At 42.1% G+C, this 22,844-nt stretch overlaps 1 protein-coding gene across 11 annotated transcripts in view; it reads right to left on the bottom strand.

The window, feature by feature from the left end:
* The window catches only part of LOC143893932 (uncharacterized), a 132,420-nt gene that overhangs the window by 52,086 nt on the left and 57,490 nt on the right, over nucleotides 1-22,844 (bottom strand). For 8 of the 11 annotated variants that reach the window (XR_013255959.1, XM_077399812.1, XM_077399813.1 and 5 more), the window contains exons 3-4: nucleotides 5,051-5,099; nucleotides 1,804-2,062 (exon numbers count right to left, since the gene is read on the bottom strand). Coding sequence is in view for 10 of the 11 variants with exons in the window: in XM_077399805.1 (XP_077255931.1) it covers nucleotides 1,804-2,062; nucleotides 5,051-5,099 (308 nt within the window). In the remaining variant the exon portion in view is untranslated. Of the gene's footprint in view, nucleotides 1-1,803; nucleotides 2,063-5,050; nucleotides 5,100-15,235; nucleotides 15,643-16,396; nucleotides 17,520-18,795; nucleotides 19,386-22,844 lie in introns of those variants that run through there. The other 3 variants (XM_077399810.1, XM_077399809.1, XM_077399808.1) reach the window with 3 other exon arrangements.

The raw sequence follows: 22,844 nt of genomic DNA on the forward strand, positions 1-22,844 counted from the left end.
GATACTTTTTTCGTATTTCGATAACTAGAAATGTAAAATCTAATTGTTTATATATAAACTCTATATTGTGGTTAAAGCAATTAAACGTGTACAAGATAAAACTTTTCACATTTCATAATCAAACTTCAAACTCCAGTTATAAAGATATTTTCGTTTTATTTTGAAATGCGCAGAAGCTGTTATTTGTACATTTAACAATAAAACGAAAATATCTTCATGACTGAAGTTTTGTGCTTCTTGTTGGTTCCGAACAACACTTTAGAATTCTTTGATCAGGGCTAATAATAACATATAAAGCTATGAGTGGAGCGACGTAAAAAGAATGTTTCTTGACGGTGCTCCTTGCGCCTCGTATATTTATTTGAAGCAAAAATTCAAAACACTTCTTATTCTCTATCAGAGTATCGTACATTATCTTCCGCGCCGAAACGTCCATTAAAAATACAAAAATAAGAAAATAATATTAATAGCACATAAAAAAACTCACACATTCTCCATTTTAGCTTCATAAATTTTACAAATATCGACAAAATGTTTTAGAAATATATTTTTGAGACTTAAGAGAGCTTGAGAAAAAAAATGTAAGGAGGATTATATAAAATTTAAAAGTTTTGCGAAGATCCGTTTAAGAGAGATTAATACCTCTATAATAATAAATTCTTTTCTTTCAAAACACGGGAGATCAATTAGTGCTCTTGATATTTCAAGTAAGCCTATATCTGTGCGAGCAGAACGATAAGGGAGAAGAGCTTGTTATCGAGTATTAGTTCCTTTTGTGGGTAAAGATACTCGAGGAGGCTCGAGAGGCCGCTAATTAGAAGGCGGTATGCATCAAATCTAATTTAACTAAAGTTCGTAAACGACGCGCCGAGTCGCTGCGAACTTCCAACGAGAACTTCCTTCTCGGATGATGTGGAAGACAAGCCGCGCGCGGGGTGTATATCTTTAGCGAGACGTTATCTCTGGACTCTGGCTGCGACCGCGCACGAATCCTCGTGCGCGTACCGAATCGAAGAGTCCGAGAGTAATTAGCGCCCCTAACCGAGATTAGACGAGCAACGGCGTCCAAGGCGACTGAAAATTGGTCGTCTGTGCGATCTAGACTATAGCAAGGCGTAAAACGGGATAAGACTTTTGGCGGAATTCCAGAATATTTTCGCGAATCTATGGTAAATGCACCAAAATAAAAGTTCGCAAATAGAGCAGATACGAATAAAAACTCTGGAGACATTGACGTTTATATGAAATAGAAATTTTATTTTCTTGAAAGTGATTTTTTTTACCGTTCGAAATAACTATTTGAAAAATCATAATTTACCTTAAAATGGAAACTTTCGTTGTTTTGTTGCACGATTGCAAAAACTGCGTTTTTGTCAGTTAGATTTTATTATAAGAAATCTGACATTATCAAAGGATATCAATTTCCTGCGAAATGGCTATTACAATCTCATTTGTTCGATTTGCGCAATACGGTTGATGAGAGGGCTTATTTATACTAATAACTAACTTTATAATTTCCGTTAGATTAATGATTAATAGGAGCTTCTGGGATAATTATTAATGATTATTCCAGTCCATAATGTCAATTGATAATTACGCAGCGAATAAACGTTACATTTACCGGATTGGAATGCTAAACTGAATCCCGAACGAGCTGTACTGTACTTCCGACTAATAAAGCTCATTAAAACCGGTACCGTAATGCGGCAGCATTATACGTTCAGGGCAAAAATAACGCGGCGGGAAAAAGAAACACTGAAACACGCAAAAGGAATATGTCGATGGTACAACGCGCGGACTCACCCTTGTAATAAAAGAGGCAGTACTCCGAGAGGACGAACCAACGCTTCTTCCACAGCATGAGACCCTCCGAGCCCTGTTTATGCAACCACCCCTGCAGCGCAACGGGAGCGGACAGGGGCCTTTTTGCGGCGGGCGAGCGCAGACCCGCTTGAGGACCGCTCCGTCTGCGCACCCCCGACACGGAAGCCGCCACCCCCGAGCCATCGTGCTTGCTACGTACCTGAACAGGTACGGCGGGCGGCGTGCTCGACTGGACAATCTGTAAAATAAAACGCGCCCTTTTCTTATCAAGACACTCATTTACAAATCTTACGACCGACGTTACATCAATGTCAGTTGAATTTAATTTACTTAAATTAGAACTGTCCTATATATATCTTGAAGTGAAAAAGGACGAAAAATCGGTTAAATAAAGGTTTAAGATTAATCGCTCGTTTCTTCTTAATTAATTTCGAAAGACTGAAGGTTCTATATATAGAACTTTCACTTTAAATTTAATTATTATGTTTATAAAACTTGGGGATCGTGAGTAGAATTGATGACATCTAATTAAATTTTTATTAAGGCGAAATTAATCGCAAGATTTAACGCACGGTGAGACACTCATTTAATATATATTTGTACGATTTTAAAACGAGCAAACCTAATTTTAAAAAACATTCATTCAATTAACGTAACATATAAAAATGTGATTAAATATATATTTTATTACGCGACTTCCAAATATGATGGCAATGCGAAATATGATATTATTGATATTATTTACAAGACATTTTTTCACGTGTCATATCGTATGATGTTGAAATAAGTTGTTGAATAGCTTCAAACATTTTCTAAATTCGAAAGATTTACAAGGCAAATGCGATCCCGCGGGATGAAGATAGAAAGCTGGAAGCAATAAATCTTCGGTGAAATTTGGAATCTTTCTCTCGCCACGATCAGCCACGCGGCCGAGATCTCGACACCTTTTATTCGGTGCCTTCCCCGAATGCGGCTGATCGAAATCCGTTTTTCCGCTCGTCGACGCGACGCGCCGCACGTTATCGCGCAAAATTGCCGTTGGCCGACAAAAATTTCGCCACGCCACTCGGAACGTCTATCCGATAATGAAAAGCCATGGAAACGAAAAAGGAAGAAAAGACCCGCAGCGATAGCGCCATTCGCCATTCGAACGTGAAATTCGTCCGATCTGTCGATTTCCCTCGTCCCGTCACGCTTGTCGGGAAGAAAAGAAAAAGGCGCGCCGGTATTCGACGAACAAAACCAATATCGCTAAATAACTAATTACTCGGTGGACGTTGGCCAGCCGGATGCATTTTCAATGACGAGCACGTGCCTCTTTGCAAAATCCGGTCGAATTTAATCCTCGAAATAGACACCCGGTGTATTACGCAGCCTTCTATCGATTTCCCTCTACCTTCCCATCAGATTTAAAAATACATGCGCAAAAGAGCGCCAAAGTATCGGTCTCGGTACAAAAGATTGGAGAGGGTCGTGGGAAACACTCGAAACTCCATTCCTGACGTGGAAATGAATAATTTACCGCTCGCGCGCGCGCGCTCTCTCTATCTCGCCCGGCTCCCATCTGGCTCTCCGTTTTTCTTTCGAATTTTACGAGACATCCCCCCGATTCCGAATGCAAGCCAGCGACGGAAAATAGTTTACATATTTGCGACGCTCGCAAGTTTCGTTCGTGATGTACTGCGCGCAATGGCGAGATATTTCTCTGTATCGAACGATAGAACGTTAGCATTAACATCGTACGGAAAGTAGCGTCATAAGGAAGTAGTTTACGACGCTGAACAAATCAATATGCCATTTCCTAATATTCTTCCGCCGTGTTCTTTCGTGCGTTATTAAAATTTATGGACGGCATGCAAATCACAAATTTATTCACAAATCGCAAATTTAGGTTTACGAGCATCTATATAAGAATTCGTACGCCGGAAAATCACGACGTTACGCGTGCAATGCTGTGCCCTTATGCCGACAACATGGCGCTTTCAGACGCGCGACACTTGTCAGATCTTGCTTCTTATATTGTTAGAAGGGCCACCGTCAACAAGAGACTCGCTTAGATATACAATTTCATATTTCATCTAAGGGCGTAAGAGGAGAGAAGCTCCGGAAAATGCCCCATGTTCTGGGTACGGACGCCCGTAGTTTTCTGACGCTCTCGAAGAAACGCCGATAACACGAGCTGTATTTTTCAGGAATACAAAGTGCCGCGGACGTTTCTCTTTGAGAAACTCGCAAACGACACACGTTTTATAACGCGCGCACGTATATAGCGCATAGAGAGTGACCCTAAATCGCGAACGGTAAGAACATACAATGCACCGTTAGGCGCATTAACACGTGCATTGTCGATGCAAGAGGAAGTCCCTCGTGATTGATCTCTCCTCGCGAGAATGATGCAGCCGCGAACGTTACGCGGGAATTGCGGAAGAACATTAGCGCCGCGCAACGTTCCGCGTCGTCCGGTTTCGCCTTCGGCGCACGGTCGTCCTTCGTCTCGTGTCCCTGAAATTTCCCATATAGCGAGCTTTCGTCGCGCGCCACGAAGAAGCCGGACACGGAAGAGGAGTCGCCCGGGTAATCCGTTAAATTACAAGAGCTGCTCGCGCGCAGTTCCTCGACGACGGAAGCGAGTGCGGGCGGCTCGCCCGACCAAAAAAGACGAAACTCCCCGGGTTCGCCGATCCCGATTCCCGAGGGAAACTTCGTTTTCGCGGAACGGGAAAAGCCCGGCCGAATCTCTCGCGGTAAACTTTCGCTCTCTCTCTCTCTCTCACCCCTCCTGCACCCCTCCTCGTCTCGCGGCGTCGAATTAAATCACGGTCGATTCGTATCGCTCAGCCATTATCCCCAACGAGGTAATCGCCGAGTCACACGATGCTAATTCGAGCGATGCCTCTAATTGGGAGAGCAGCGCGGATGGTTCGCCGCGCTAAACCTCTGCCATTCTTGCTCACATAAAGACCCCGCGGTCGGCATGCAACTCATTAAACGTGTGGCTCCAAACAATAAGTAATAATCGATCGTGGAAACGACCGTTATTTATGCGATCCACCACGCAAATACTCCGCGACGCGATTTTGTCGTAATTTTAGCGTCTTCATGAAGATAAATTCTATCTTGATCGAGTTTCTCTCGAGAAGAAACGTAACTATAAAATTTTGGGAATTATATTTACGGGATAAATTATCGCACGTCGATTATATATTGGTAAATATCAGATAATTACCTTTTTATTGTCCATTCCGGGCGTAGAGCTGGTCACCGGCTGGTCGAGCCTGTAACAGAGGAAAAAAATTGACTTTGAAACACTTGCGACGGGGAATGTGCAACACAATTTATCATACATTTATAATTAACCAATTCCTTGGGGCAAACAAATCCGCTTTTACGTCATTCGCTAAATCTGACATTTTATTGTGAATATCTCGTCTTTTTCACTGTATCGCTCTTTCGTAATATATTTTGCTACATTTTCTCTCCGATTTCCGCTACTCTTCAAAAATAATCGTCTCAATGCCTGTCGAACGATATCGAGCGATCGTCACTTTCCGCTGGCGTGACTCGCGGACGAATCTCGACCTCGATTCTCAGACAATACGGACGACGAAGCTACGCCGCTGTGTTTTTCGATATGGCAGCATTGAAAATTTATTGCAGGCCATGCAGACGGAAAGACCGGTCGATATCTACCACGATGCCTAAAAAAAGGCTCTGAAATGAAAGTTTCATTCCGACTCGTCGAATAAAACTTTCCGCGCTAGAGAGAACCGAGTGTCATCATACCGAGCAGTGACTGCATATTGAAATAATGTAATGCTATACGCGAAACACGCATTGTTCCTTTAGAAAACCGCCGCGGTGGACATTCGCGCGGTTACGAATCACCCCGGTTAAATTAAACGGTAAAATAATTGAAACTGACGACAAAACGACTCGTTTCGAGTGCGTCGTGAAATTTAAACAATGGAACATTTCACTAGCTTCATTATTCTTCATGTCGCTTTATCCTCCCATTTTCCTTATTACAGTATCGACCTTTTACGAGAGAATCATATGTTCGCGTGTGTTCTTCTTAAAAAAATTAGTGTGACTGGCGTATATGTTGCCTCTCCTCGCCATTCTTAATATACATATACGAAAAGTCACGTTCTGTTGTGGCAACCGTCGGGATGTAACAATGGCATTTGCTACACTACAGGGAGGAAAGGGTCAACACACTATGCACAGGATATGCCCTTGCGCGCCGTGCAGTCGCAAAGGCATAACGCGCCATCGCTTTTTATTACCCGAGCTGCACCGTCGATATAGGTGCAATGTGGTGGTTGCGCGACGTGACGCGTGGCCGTTCGTTCAGAAAGTCGCCTCGGTTAGCGGGAGAGATCGATTTATCGTTTCCCGGACGGTTTTATTCCTGAGACCGGCGAGCACGCGTACGCCCGTTCCGTACAGCTCTGCGGTCCGTCGTTGTCGTTGCCCGTCGTGGCGCACGGCCACGGCCGGACATTGCACGTGACGAGATGCCCGCGTGCGCCTCGATCCGGTCGGTACACGCGGCAAAACCCCCGTCGAATTTTCATTTTCTATTCCCGGCGCGTGTCGCCCGATATTAAAGCGCCTGAATCATTTTATCAGTTCGACTTGATTCGATTTAATCTCCCGAATCGTGAGAACTGCATCGAGCTCCCGGCGCGACGCAAGAGTATCTCGTTCCCGCGTGCGTCGATAATTGAATCTTTCCGTCTCAATCGCCGTCGAGATACAATGTGTAAAATATAATGTCATCCAATATCGCGCTAAATGCAGTAAATCGATATATCGCATCGAGTGCGTTCGATATCGTTATACCCTCCGAAAAAAGTCTTGAAAAATCGACGTATTACAGATATTCGTTCGCGATCTTTCCGAACGAGACGCCGCGCCGCACGCAGATGTACTGTTACTGTTACTGTACGAAAGGGTTATTATAATTAACGTCGATTTCTCTTTTATAGACATCAATCTTTTCTAAACCTGATGTCTTTCCCCGCATTCTAATTGCGGGATCGGCCAATCCGTTGACGGGCGAGGCCGCGTAGTCGACTGATGACGTCAAATTGTCGATTACCCAAAAAGCTGAAAGCGACAGCAACGTATCGGCTTGCCGAAACCGCAGATTCGATTGCCGATCCGTTTCCAATTCGCCCCTGCTGAATGCCGCTCGCTGATCTTACCCAGCATTAGAATTCAATCGCATTTAGACGATGATAAGATAATCGACTGTAACGGGACGCGCGTTGCGCTGCAACGTCGACGACGGAATGATTAATGCCATTATAACGTCGCATTCATCTGGAATAGCGAGCGGAATAGCGTCCAAATGAAATTCCAGACACTCCGTTGCGTGGCTCGCGTCTTCCGATCCGCTCGCAGTCCGCGACTGTACGCGCGGATTTTAATGACTGCCCTTAATTGGCGCAAAATTTCTGCTCTAATGTCTGATCCAGAGCAAGAGAGAGAGAAAGGAGATTCCGCGCCCTATAACTCCTGAGCTTCACGATGTAATTAAAAACCAAGGTACTAAACCGCACTCGCGTGCGTCCTAATAGAGCTGTTTCCATCTCCGGGATCGCCAAACTACCGTTCTCTTCCACAACCGTGCTCGAAAGTCCACGTCTTCGTAAAAGACGATGCTATTGACTTTTTCCTTTTCGTTGTTTTAGCCAGGGTTGCAAATAATTAAATCAATTTCTGATTTAATTCAAAAATAATTCATAAGTCAATTTTGAATTATTAATTATTCTAAACTTTAAATCTTAATTAAAATTTGATTTATGAATTACACAGGCTTTAATTCACAAATCAATTTTGATTCGTGAATTACGAAAGCTTTAAATCAAAAATCAATTTTGATTTATAAATTGCACCGGCTTTAACTCATAATTCAAATTTGATTTGTGAATTACACAGGCTTTAATTCACAAATAAATTTTGATTTGTGAATTACACAGGATTTAAATCACAAATCAGTTTTGATTCGTGGAATTACAAAAGCTTTAAATCATAAATCAATTTTGATTTGTGAATTGCACCGGCTTTAATTCATAATTCAAATTTGATTTGTAAATTACACAGGCTTTAATTCACAAATCACTTTTGATTTGTGAATTGCATCGGCTTTAATTTATAATTAAAATTTGGTTTGTTTATTACACAGGCTTTAATTCATGATTCGTGTTTTAAAGCTGGTATAATTCACAAAACAATATTGAATTCTGATTTACAGGACTTTAATTTACAAATTACCTAATATTAACTTGTAAATTACGACTAAAGTGAACCATAATTACATATTAAATTATTATGTACATATCACCTCTAATTAAAAATTCAGATTTAAATATTATTAAGTTAAAGGTCTCACATTTAAAAATTACAGTTAAAGTAAAAATGTATAATTTTTATGTCTACGTGGCCTAGATCGCAGATGACAGCACCCAGGCCGTACGCTCCGTAGTTTTCGGTGTCTAGGTGTTCCAAATTCTCGAATTTGATGTCTACGTTTACAAGTTAATATTAGGTAATTTGTAAATTAAAGACCTGTAAATCAGAATTCAATATTGATTTGTGAATTATACCAGCTTTAAAACACGAATCATGAATTAAAGCCTGTGTAATTAACAAACCAAATTTTAATTATAAATTAAAGACCGATGCAATTCACAAATCAAAAGTGATTTGTGAATTAAAGCCTGCGTAATTCACAAATAAAAATTGATTTGTGATTTAAAGCGTGTGTAATTCACAAATCAAATTTGAATTATAAATTAAAGCCGGTGCAATTTACAATTCAAAATTGATTTATGATTTAAAGCTTTTGTAATTCACGAATCACAATTGATTTGTAAATTAAATCTTGTGTAATTCACAAATCAAAATTGATTTGTGAATTAAAGCCTGTGTAATTTACAAATAAAAATTGATTTGTGATTTAAAGCCTGTGTAACTCACAAATCAAAATTGATTTATGAATTAAAGCCTGTGTAACTCACAAATCAAAATTGATTTATGAATTAAAGCCTGTGTAACTCACAAATCAAAATTGATTTGTGAATTAAAGGCTGTGTAATTCACAAATTAAAATTGATTTGCGAATTTAAAGTTGTGTAATTCACAAATCAAATATGAATTATGAATTAAAGCCTGTGTAATTCACAAAGCAAATTTGATTTGTGAATTGAATACTGCTTAATTCACAAATCAAAATTGATTTATGATTTCTTAATTTCTTAATTACCAGTTTCGCAACCCTGGTTTAGCGATCATGATAATCCTCCAAATGGCGCTATAAGACCGAAATAAAATACGAAACGAGTTCTACACGAGGCATGCTGTAAAAACGTGATGTTCACGTACAAGTACGATAAATCTGTTACGTCTCGGAAAAATCTCTGTTCTTTACGACAATTTTCAATGTTAAACGTTCCAAAAAGTACGATTAATTAGAAGTATTCTAACACATAACGAGAGAGAGAGAGAGAGAGAATAATAATCCAATTATTCGACAATGCAACTGTGCGATCATACAACAGCAAAATGAAAATAGTGGAGAGTCGCAAATGTTGCTGAATATGAACCCGCAAGCATCGCGATACTTATTTTGTAGTCGACTATGTAGATGGTTCGAAGAAAATTAATTCTAACTTTTAGCTGCAACAGACGCTAAGTCTAATGACTTGTCTAGTACGTCGGATCGCTACAGAGAAGCGGGACGATACGCGACACTCGGCGACGATGCCTGGAGTTTTGGCATTTACGACCGCGCTACGGAGAAACCGCGCGGTCGTCGGGGGATGCGAAATGCGAACGTTGAGGAACCGCTGCGTCGCGCGGAGTGTACTCAAAATGCATCGTCGTATGTTACTTTAACGCTCGCGCACGCGGCGGGCGACCGAAATTGGGTCGCCGCGATGCGGTGCGATGCGCCACGATTTAACCCTTTGATGTAGCGCGGCGTGTACACTCGTTTATTCGCGGTGGCGCGCGGTGAATGCGGCACGTCTCTACGCCACGCGACGGTATCAACCGCACCGATCTTTTCTGGGTTATAGGAATGCTTCTTACGGCAATATAGCGGAAACGCTGCGGCGCCGCGATTGTCACCTCACCTCATACGTTCTGGCAGTTACCGTTTATGCCGCGCGATGCCCCAGAACTTTCAGACCACTCGCGAATTAGAAGAATTAAAAGAAATGAAAGCTTTTCCAATTTCGCGAGTTTATCTTCTCGCATATTCTCTCTCTCTCTCTCTCTCTCTCTCTCTCTCTCTCTCTCTCTCTCTCTCTCTCTCTCGGTATCGGATAAAATTAAATAAATATATAATAAAAGTATTCTGATATCTCTCGGATGGAATTTGTATTTTAAATTTCTGATTACTCGAATCTCTAGCAATTTACTGCTTAAAAATTTAATGGGAATTAAATTGTTTGCGACACGCAAAGGATATAATCACGAAATGTTTTCAAACGCCAACTGCAAACCGGAGGCAAACATATCAAAGAATTCTGGTATGCTTGGAACTCGCGGTGGAAAAGCAGTGTAGAAAAAGCTCCCGCTGTTCCTTGCACGTTTATTACGGTATTCATGTTACAGACATATATTTACCGTAATAATACGACACCATCGCGTATCGCACGTCATAATGAAATTAGAGTAGTCGTGCTCGATTGTAACGTTGATGAACGTGACGAGAGAGCGACAAAGTAAAGCAGACAATTAAAAACACATGCGGCAGCTGCTCGACAGTCTGAAAACGAGAGTTTAATGCGATCCCCGCCGGTCTGTATACGCGCCTAGATTATATAGAAATATGCTTCAAATCCACGGCAGCATTTACGTTATTAAAATATCATTTATGCGTATTAAACGTCATTTCCCCAAGACGCTCTAAGCCACGATCGTATTTCCGGTATTTTTAGTGCCGGAGAAAATTTACTCCTTTGCGCGACAGCATCGTAACGCACGCTCGCGATCGCTCTAAGTTCCCCGTGCCACTTGACCCAGAAATTCATGTCGAAAGCATCGAAATCGATATCCTACGGAAATAGATGCGAAGAAGCGTCGCGAATAATTGGACGTCGATAAATCGCTAATGGACGAGGGAGACGGCAATGTATGAAAGTTATATTAACGGGATCTTTTTTTCACGGATGACCTTGCCGGATAGGAAACGCAGCATCCGCGGGAAGGTCAATATAAAATTAGCACGTGGAGGTTACATATGAATGCAGAGACCTCGACCGTGTTCATGAAGCAATCGTTTGAATAAACACGATGTATACATATACTTATATATCCGAGTCTTTAGTCCCACACAGGTCTCGTTTTAGGCGAATGCAGAAGGAATAAAATGCATATTTTAAGAGGAGAGCTATGCAGTCAAGTTAATTGGAAGCTTGTCGTCTTGGCAGCAACCTATACATATTTCACGAACGAATGCACGTATATATCGGACTTACTTTAATTTTCGTTATCGGATCTTTCTTTAGACGTTGTATGTATATAAACACATTACAGATATTTAATTACGCTCAGTTTTATCGCGGTTGAATTGGGAGGAGAAAGAGAATGTAGGCGAGAACAAAAAATCCAGTGGTAGAGAAAACCAGAGGCGGTCTTGTGGCTAGAGCAGGGAAGGATGAACGGAAGGGGAGAGGAGCGGAGCGAGACGGGGCTAGACGTGCATGAAAAGCCTCTTCACCAAGAACTCGCAAATATTTTTGCATCCTGGATGAAAGCTCCTCGCGTAAACCGACGCGAAGTGCTTGCTCGTCTCGTTGTGCTTCATATTGGAAGAACGTAAGAGGATCCTCCCGAGTATGAGCTCCATGAAAACGCGTCGCTTTTCCCGAGCTTACTCTCTTCCGACAGTTTGCATGCGGATCGGCTGTTCCGCCGTTTCTCTCTCTCTCTCTCTCTCTCTCTCTCTCTCTCTCTCTCTCTCTCTCTCTCTCTCTCTCTCTCTCTCTCTCTCTCTCTCTCTTCGTTTTTTAATTCCCGAAAGTTGAGCGAGAAGCATTGTAGTCGTGCTGTCGTCGTGAAACACGTACAAGTGGGACAAACATGGCGAACGACTCCTGCAGGTATGTCTGCATCAGGTCCCAATACAGGCCGGGTCTAGTCGATAAAGCTGCTTCCGCTCGTCCTTTCCCTCGTCCTTTCTCTTCCCGCCGCCTTCGTCCTCTCCTCTCGTCTCCTTCTTTCCGCCTTTTCCGCAGCCGCAGACCGCGGCTTACCGTCGCCGAAGAAATTTATCGGCAGACTTTACGTTCGCCTCTCGATCTCTCTCTCCCTCTCTCTCGTGAAGTCTGAGTAAGTGCTGAGTGACTCGCGAGATGACTGCCGGGAAGACAGTTGGCTGCTCCGAAGAGCAGCCGGTATGAAATTTATGGAAAAGCAAAATAAACCGTACGCCAAAGCTAATTTATAAGCGCGCCGAGCTTAATGGTGTAAGACAGGATATTAGTTGGAGAATTTATGTTAACTTCCCAGCGGATGCATCCTGTTGCTCTTTGTCAAGCTGCCCCGTTGAATATTGATCGCGGGACTAAAAGTTATCTCGCAGCTTACAGGTCGGCTAACCAGCGCTACACGAGGATGCTTCTTTCGAAAGTGATATACGCGGTATGAGAAATAGTATGAATTTCAATGAGGCGACAAACAAGATTATAAACTTTTTGTTTGAAAAACTGTACTTCGAAATAAAGATTTTTAAAAAATTGTCGGCATCTCTATTACCACTTTTGAAATAAGCTTGAAATAAGTAGTTTACGTAATGCAGGAAATGATCGTTATTTCAAATAGTGATTTATAAAAATCATGTCACATAAAGAATTCATTTAATGACGCAGCAAAAACGTACGGAATTTATATGAGTAACAAATAGAAAACTAGATCGAAATCTTAATTGTTTATGTCACCGCCGTTGACAGAATCCGAAAATATATCGAAATTAACACAATATGATCGTATCTGTACAATCGGAAAATTTGCAATTTATTTATCGATGCAAATTAAACTCAGCGAGCTGTGAGTTAATTATTACGACACGCTCTTCGAGCCTGATATTCTACATGTAGCGATGAGTGCACGTGAAGTTTACACCGGTTTAGATCGATACACGGCGTCTTGTCGGTCGTGGTATATACATCAATACGTCATTTCCTCTCATAGCATATATCCCAAGAGTATAATTGAAACAGAATGGATCCCCTTTCGAGGCAACGGCGAATCGTCTCCCTTTCTCGTGTCTCTCCGTCGATTTTCGCTCGTGACCTTCCGACCCCTTATCTCCACAATATCGGATAAAATATGCGGTAGAACTGTTATTTTTAGAAATTTAATATTTACATCCCACGCGCCGCGCGCGATAGATATACATGTTTATTTTATCAATAGTCCGCACGACATAAGTCATAAATTGAACAGTTAATTAGAGTAACGCGATCATTCAGAATAGCGTCAATTGCAACAATGCCATTGAAGATCGCAAATTGTTTCTGTATAGAGCTCTTCGTATCTGCTTTCAATATAAATATCGTTGTGCCATGTAACAATTGAGCGTATTTGTAATCAATTACTCGTTCGAAGCCTTTAGTTAATAACAATTTGCAGCACATTATTCGACGTCGTATAATCGTCTAGACTTGCAAATATTCACGCCTTTTTTCGTATCGTTGAATTTATATCACAATATTCTTCTAATTCTTTATAATTTTTTTTTAACTGGATATAACCAGAGTAATCGAATTTTACGTTGCACACGAGCGACAATCAACAAAACGCAAATATCATAACAACGTGACCACAATGCCGTTACGCTATTATTCTGAATACCGTCAATGGTATGTGTGAATGGACCTTTATATATCGCGCATGCCGTACGCGACGCACGTGTCGCAGTCGCAGTCGTGCAAGTCTTTCCCAGTGAGTGCAATCCCTCGCCACATGACCTAGGTAGCCGATCGATAATCATGGCGAAAAGTTCGTTCGGTGAAAATAGTATAATCCCATCGTACGAGGAGGAATAGGACGCTTAAAAGCGGGCGAATTTCACTTGTAAGCGACACACAAAGGGGCTTGCGTAACGAAACAACGGAGGCAGCGCGAAGAGATGAATTATGTTTGTCAAGTTGCAATTCCCATTTTGCACAAATAGCATTTTGCAAGATAGTTGAGTTCCGCGGATGAGCATTTTGTTGAGAGTTTGCCCCAGTGCCAGAAGCTGCCGTATAAGGCGCGTCGAACAAGCGAGGTTAATGGTAAAATGGTATAAAGTTAACGGAGTAAACGCTTAGAATTCTTCCTCTCTCAATTAATTTTATTTAATTTTAATAAACCCTAAAATTTGAGAGACATAGACGGGAGTATGCGCGGGAGTACTGGACAACGCACATATGTGTATAGTCAAATTTAACGGAGGCATGCTTGACCTATATACGCATTTCACCCACGCTTCCCTTATCGACAACAATCATCCCCCTTTACCGCGACGTAGGCTACAATACCTCGCTTCGATGTCACGTCGATCTCGTCGGATACCACGCCTCTATTCGCCCGTACTTCTTTTTCGACCGTATTTTCACCAGCGCGTACATTTCGCGCGACTACGAGCCAGATGAAAAAGCTCCAGATGTATCGAAGCGATGGCTCGATAGCGGACGGGTTTATGCACGGTACAGAGGCGGCAGTGATTCGCGCGTACATATCCTACGGGCGCGTCACGAGAGATGGAAAAAGATACATAGCCCAGTCAATAGAGACATTTAAATGGAATTAATTCCGGGAAGCAAATTTTTTTTTTTACTGTTTCGGAGGATCATGGGTAGTCTAAAACCGGATTTTCGGGATTCTAACCCTGGAGCGTTAGCCGCCATTTTGATTAAAAGGGTGATTTTGTAAATATCTCGCTTATTTTCAACTTTAGAGTGGAAATGGTAATAACCAAACTTGTAGAACATTTAATACTCTACAATTTTGGTCCTTATCATTTTTCACCTAGGATCGATATTTTGGGTCTTAGACTCGAAAATGGGGGGTAAAATTTTGCGTCATTAATGAAAGCAAGATTATACGATTATCGACCCGAGATATTATTCTAATTGTATTCGTTCTATAATTATACTCGCTTTCAGCCAGTAATTAAAATTCCGTTCGCGACGCGCAAGATAAGAGTCGAAGGAGTTTATGAACAAGATTATACGGAAAATATCGAGATGCGGATGTGAGATATCACGGCGAGATTCGATAAGTAGAAAATGATATTGATCGGTTTATTCCTGAAAGAAGGAAGAATGAGAAACAGGTGTTCTGAATAAAAGCTTTCCGCGTTATAGCCGGGGCCTTATACACAAATAAATGCCATTACACGTCTTACCAGTCGAAAAAATTCCACAGGCACGCGAACATGTTGGCTGCTTCCCACATCGACGACACCTTCGCGCGTTTCTTGCACTCTTCCGTGAATTCTTCTAAATCGATCCCGATCGTTGGTCGACGAAAATCATCTCTCTTTTTTTTTTACATTTTTACACGTACGACCAAGTTTACCATCGATCGCACACTCGGAGGGCTCGCTCTGGCTTTCCTCGCTGTTTCCTGATCGGCATCGAGCAGCAGCACGTTCGAGCGTTACCCGTTAGTATCGACGAGTAGAGTTGCGATGTCATATTCAAGCTGACGCTTGCACTCTCGCAGTTTGCGCGGTCCATCGGTCGTTACGCACTTGCAAAGTAGCGCGGACTCGACGCGAATTTCGTCACGCTAATCGCCCGCTCTATCGATCTGCCGATATTAAGAAGACACGAGACGAATAATGAAGCTAGAATTAAGCGACAGAGATCTCGCGCGCGCGGCGGCGAGCTCATTGCGCGGCGTTACACGTGTCGCGACGTGTACACGGTGTGTTTCCGCGAGCTTCGAATTCGCCTTCATCATGAAACCGTGGCAATTAGTCGGCTAATTCTAAAGCGGAATAGCAAATTACCTGTCGCGCGGAAATGTCGTTTCCCTCGCAACGCGGGACGTGCAATCCCGTATTAATACAAACGGGAGCTTCCCTCCCTCCCCCCCCCACGAGAAAATGGCGTACGTCCATTCTTGTCGCAATTTCCCTCGTGATATTTTGCAAAAACAATTCAACAACGGACGGACAAGACTCGTGTAAGTTCCCGCGGGGAAAAAACATCGCCGCGGATGTGCGTAATGCTGTTCGTCGAATTTCCCCTAACGAGAAATGCATTTATACAGTCGCGGTCGCCCCGATAAAGGAAACGTACACGACCAAGAGCCGGGAAAGTTAGGAAACGGATTAAAAGCGAAGACTGTCCGTGTCGACGCCGGTGATAACCACTTCGCAAACTCGCGTAAACTCGTTACAGAGTCCATCACCGTTTATCGAAGGTTGCATGCATTTGTGAAAATAAAGGTGCGCCGCAGCAGCCGCCGCGCCGCAGCAGCCGCCGCGCCGCGCCGCCTCGTCTTTTCGTCGCTCAAAGAATTTAAATCTATGTTATATGTCACCGTCGTGTACACGTACATAGTACTTCAATTTTCCTGAAAATGTGGCGCCTCGGCGGATTCGAGCTCCGTGACGAGGAGAGGAATCCTCTCGAAGCAATAAATCGATCGTAAACTCATTTAAACGGTCGACGATGCGCATCAAGACATATTAAAAGCTGCGCGACGACTTTTCTCGCAGCTACGCTGCAAACAACTCAATGTTAATGTTGACGTTCATTAAATTTAGGTGCGGCATGTAATAACAGCGGAGTAATAAAAAATACATCGCATAATTGAGTCATCCGTTTTATCTATTGCAATTTCTCGTTCCATGCATTTCAGAACGGAGAGAAAATTGACTCTTTCGCGCATAAATTTTTCTTCTCTTTTCAACGCGAGACAAAATCCTGTCTACTATATTTTCGAAGGTATACAAACGCGATACGTGATAATTCGTTTCTTTTTATTCCCTCTATCCTCCCTTTAAACGCGAATAAAATACACACGCGCGGCACTGAAAATTATGTCAAAATTACGAGAGAGACCTCCGATAGATAAAACACTACATTCTATGCTCTACTCGGAACGATATCGCCAGTAATTTGGCGATGCTTGTTACGGATAAAAAAAAGAAGAGGATGAGTACTATCTTCCCATCGCATTATCGCCTCTGATGCGAGCGACGTTAACGTATTCGGCAGCGTGTAAAGCGTGCATCGAAAACAGAGTTGCCGGAGTCGCTATAGTCGCATGAATAATCAGGTTGCCACCGCTATACGCTCTCGGTAACCGCCGCCGGTTTTATCAAAAGGCTGTTCACCGTACGCTACGAGAAAAGCGAGTACGTCTTAGAATTTTTTTCTTTCTCATGCAAAATATAAATTCCCGTCGTCCAATTACTTTCGCTCGTGGGAGCGTAACCAGCATCGTTTGGATTGCGCTGATTTTTTAATAGCTTTCCCGTGTAATCTCTTTAACCTTTCAGATAATCTTTAAAAAGGTAGTTATATATATATCGCGAGCGAGTTTAATGCCATAACACGATGTTTTTCACGAAGCTTGTTATTCCGTTCGAAGAAAATTGATATAGGAATTATATATTGATTTAATGAACAAGAATTTCCAATGTTACGTGAATAAAATCTTGCCGTTAAATATATCTCTCTCTCTCTCTCTCTCTCTCTCTCTCCAAAAAAAAATAGCGTGATACAGGTAAACAACTACCGGCGCTTAAATGCCACATCGATTTTAACCCTATCCTCAAACGAGCAAACCCCATCCCGGTTTTTGCCGTGTCGCGCGTTTCGCAAAAGTCGCGTCGCGTCGGCGAAACCGTAAATACGCGGTTTCAATCGGACTATTTTCTTGATTAAAACATCGATCGAGACACACGGTCGGCGCCGTGACACGAGCCGCGACAGCTTCGTTCGAATATTTCGAATAAAATCAACGAGCGTCGAATCAATTTGTCGCGAATGCGAAAACAATGGAGCGCACTCAACGAGGTGTATTTAATGATAAAACGCATTAGTCTCGGGCGTATCGCGCGACTATTTCAACTTGGTCTCCATCCCGTATATCTCGCGTCCTTCAACTCTCAATATTCGTCGCACGAGTTAGCACATTACTCCGTCCCTCCCCGATTAGCATTCGTTTCCGCGGAGCGACGAGCGGTTGAGATAAATAAACGCGCAACGAGAGGTGAGATTCCTTTTGAGGGACTTTGCATGTTTCACGAAATTCCTTCCGCGTATACCACCGCGTCGAATTAACGTGCCTTATTCGCGACGCGCGCGTGCCTGAATATCCTCTGATCATCTGAATATTGCAAAACTTCGTTTGAGCGAGGGTCGATTGCTCGTCAACTCCCGTCCGTTCGCACCGCCCTTGGCCTTCCGCGATCAACCCTATCCGAACTACCGCGTACGTTGCCCTTCCGTGTGAACTTTCGAGTCGGAGTAAAAATCGAAGCGAGACTCCTCGCGATATGAAGGTTCATGTAAATTCCGTAATACCACGGTCCGCAATACGATGCATGATTTTTTCGTGATTTTCTCGACTCGAAGATCTTCGCGGTGATAAAGTATATAAAATTAATCTGTCGAAACACCGTATGCCAATTAAACCTATCACAGATAACCATCTATAACAATTTGTCATTACTATTTTTCGTTTTGCATTTTTGATTCTCTAATTTTCAAATTATCTTCGCCAATACAATGCAAGGATATTTTCCAAAAGACTATTTTACCGGTAACATAGATCGTAATGAAGGCGTGGATAATTTATAAAATGCTATTTAAATGTACATTATCGCCGCACATTCAACATTAAATAATCCGTCCAATTCCACGTTTTATATTTGCCTAATAAAAATGGCTACTTTAAATTGGACACTAAAAAGAAAAGCGGGCAATTATATTTAGCTTCAAATACCGAAATATTTAAGTATTTCATCGGTGAAGACTAATGCCACGGATCCATGAGGACAACTTTCATGATGATGAGATCCCCCTCTGACCAACTTCTATCTGGAGGTCGCGACCAAGACACTCGTGTCACTCGCGATTGTGATAATCACTCGAAGAGACACCCCGGAAGAGTCCCCCGCGGGTGTCGACCGGTGCACGATCACGTGCCGGGTGTCGCGGGGCAACGTCCGCGCATTTTCTTTCTCCGTCGCGCTCAACGCTCGCTACACCACTTGCACGATGCCGCCGAGGCTGATCGTCTGCCCGCGATGCAGTCGATCGTCCTCGCCGGGGTCACGGGAGGACGCGCCGGAAGCGGCGCGCGGCAATTATTATCATCGATTGTTATCACTGTTCCGGCATCCTCGGCGACAACGGCGGCGAGCCCGTGGCTCGCTGACGCCAAGAACAGGGTAGAAAGGGCGGCGGGGCCCGCCGGAGATGCTCCGCTTCGGAGTACGCCGCGCGCGAAGGAGGGTTAACGTCGCGCGACCGTGCCGGGCTGTTCCGGCGAAGAGAGGGCGAGAATTCTAGGGTTGCCCGACTCGTAGCGCGGCGAGGGCCCAACTGGCATGCGCCTTTGCCACCCTTCCTCTCTCGCGCCCCCGTACACTTCCGCCACCGCCGCCGCCGCCGCCGCCGCCGCCGCTACCCCTCGCCGTGCTCGTCGAGCTGCTGCCACCCCAGCGCGTTCTCTCTGTCAGTACACATTGGGATGGGAGGGAAGGGGGGAGGGGGAGATACAGTGCCGCGGCTTTCGCTCTCTCGGTTTTCTCCGTTCCGATCGGCCCCCTCTGCCGCCGCGCGCCGCCGAGCGCGCGAGCGGGTGCGCGTGTGCATCCCCTTCTCCTGCGCCCCCGGGAATCGCCGGCGGCGCATTGTTCTTAGGAGGGTTTCGCGAAGACATCTTCCGCGATACGTGCATCTGCCCTATGACAACGAGGTATCTTGTCTTACGGAGTTTTGAGATGAGAAATCGTATATGCGGATACGTTAAATGTCTCAGAAAATTCACTCAAAGATGATGGATATGTATTTAAAAAAAAATTTCGGTTGTAATACTTTCACGTTTCACTTTACACAATTAAAGAGCAGATCTTTCTCATAAGAATAAATACTTCGCATTATTTCAAAATGGACCAAAAAAATCGAAAACTATATCGTGTTTCAATGTTAAGGAATTTATTTACTAATTGGGAGATTAAAGCTGATAATTACAATCATTAAAACATAATATTAAAATCATATTTTTCTCTGAATAGGATAAAGATAACGATGTTATATCTGCAATGTATTCAGAAATGATTGATTATGCAGCAAACGCGCGCGCGATAGTAAACGCCAAGTTATGTGTAGAAATCGTGCAGTGAACATAGAAACGAAAATTGCATTCTGCGGTCGTAATTAGAAGAATTAGGGTCGTTAGCTTCTCGCCACCCGTATATATCTCCGACTCATTGTCAGTGCCAGCGAGGCGTTCACTTTATTATCATCACGTCGTTGAGCGACGAGGCTAAGCCGCCATGAAGAAGTATTAAAGGGGATCTTTCAGGAAAATATCGCTCAACAATAATCTTCTTTAGACAACAATGTCTCTCGCGTTTTATACGCGATCGAACGCGATAGGGGCGAAGTTCCGGCCATGAATGAACAACGAGCGACGTGACCCATAAACACGCGTGTGCAAAACGATACGCTTCGGGCCGAACAAAGATCGCACGAGTGCGATGTCACTGGAAAGCACTACCGGCAAAGAGTTTACTATAGAATGGCGAATGGCGTTCGCCAGAGGGTCTCTCGATACCACAGCATTCATTCTCATCGACTACGGTCATGTACGATTCATGTAGATGTATATAGAGCGAGGGAAAAGCATCGGAACCTCCAAATACATATATCAACCACGAAGCAATTTTGAGGAAAAATTGTAAATAAAAGTTTTAAGGACATTGCAAAAGGGTAATATGATGCATCATGCAACGCATTTTTTTATATTACGTATTTCTTATTATGTAATATTAATATTTGCAAAAATAATTAAGTTATTTTTAATATTAATATTTGCAGAGTTATCAAGGAATTATGTAAAAAAAATATTACGATTTCATTTGAAAAAATATCGCCGAAAAGTACACCTCATGAAAATTCACGCTTTAAAAAATTTATTTATACGCATTATACTTTCTCTCCTCTTAAAAACTTTTTATCGTCGAGATATTTTTTAAATGGAACAACAATATTTTCTTTATATTCATGCTTTGACAATTCTCCTCGAATCATTTTGCATACAAGTGTAGATAAAGTCATAAAAAAATCAGTAGTACAAGAAGATATTCTACATTTTATTACGAAGTAAAATAAAATTCAGATAAAGTTTTTAAGAGGGAGGTATAATGCGTATAAATAAATTTTTTAGAGCGTGAATTTTCATGAGATGTGAGATGTACCTCCTTTCCGGCGATTTTTTCAAATAAAATCGTAATATTTTTTTACATAATTCCTTGATAACTCTGCAAATATTAATATTTAATTATGACTTATTTTGATACAAAATATCAAAATATTCGATTATTTTATTTCTTTTATGCACGGAGTAATGATCAGTTAACAACACAAATATTTATTGTATTTTTAAAAGATTTGTAATTTGCAACGGGTAACTGCATATTTATTTTAAATGCAGTTATATGTTGTTTATTTATTAATTTATAATTAAGTACAACAAGATAATCAAAAAATTAGTATTTTAAAGGTATTCATATTTTTTATATAAAAAAATATGTTAAAATAAAATATTTCGTAAAAATTGATTTTTAATAATTTTGACTTTCATACACAGAATAATTGAGAATTGAATTATTTAAATAAATATATAATTAAAAAAAAATATCAGTTACGTTTATATATAAAACGTCTCATAAAAAACACGTGTTCTAAAAAATTGTAATGTATCGCATGCATTATATGTATCTAACTTTAAAATTTTTTATTCAAAACATTTTTTAAAAATGTTTCATATTTTTTATATATTGGCGGTTTCGATATTTCTGTATATGTACGGTACGTGTGGGCTCGCATGACGATCCAGTAAAAACGAGTCGAACAGAATTTTAATGGTATACTTTTTGACTTGCGATCGATTGCAAAAATATTTGGCATTAAGAATAATACGTATCAGTCATCTGTATTATATAGAGAAGAGTACTTGTCGAATATAATAATAGAATTCCTCTCTCACGTGCGTGATAGATCAACAGATCGCAACGGACGTGTCACTCACGTCAATAGATGACGGGGGTCATCATGGTGAGAGCAAAAGGAGCTCTTATATTTGGTCAGTTTTTAACTTTGATCTCTGTTTCGCCTTCCCGTGGCATACTAGGTCCACGATATATTATCAGGTGAATATAAGCGTTCTCTCTACATTCTTGATATCCTCGTCGTTCCTAAGTTTTCGTGACCGACCGCACATTATTTTTACAACTAGGAAAAGTTGGATTTCTGGGAAATACATAAAGAAATCTACAACGCAATTCTCTCTAATTAATTTTTAAGGAAATTCAAGCGAATCTGAAGGAAGGAAAAGTAGCAAATTTTAAACTGTTGTCGGAATTGAAATGTGGTGCAGTAAATCTCTGGGATAACGAGCGCACCGCCGTATACTGTATAGTCAACCATATGCGAGTGCCAGACATCATAGCGAAAGCTGTACCGTATGCATAACGTGGTTATGCAATAAACAATGGGGCACGCGTTTATTATGTAACGCGCGTGCAACATACGTGCGATGCGGTCGGTTATCGTTGCGCTAATGCGAAATGATGTTGTACGGCGTTACAGAACCGTAATTTTGCGCGTTTGCCGGCGCAACGAGTCGCATAATGTTTAGCGCACGACGATTCGTCGGTGCCTCCTTTGTTCCTCCCTCGTGCGACGAGAATTCTTCCCTTCGATCGTTTCGTGGCCGTTTCCGGTCGCGCGACTTTGATAACGTCGTCTCGTTCATACCGTCGC

This window comes from Temnothorax americanus, unplaced genomic scaffold, assembly GCF_048541705.1.
Source record: "Temnothorax americanus isolate GAGA-0224 unplaced genomic scaffold, ASM4854170v1 Scaffold13, whole genome shotgun sequence".
Lineage (NCBI taxonomy): Eukaryota > Metazoa > Arthropoda > Insecta > Hymenoptera > Formicidae > Temnothorax > Temnothorax americanus.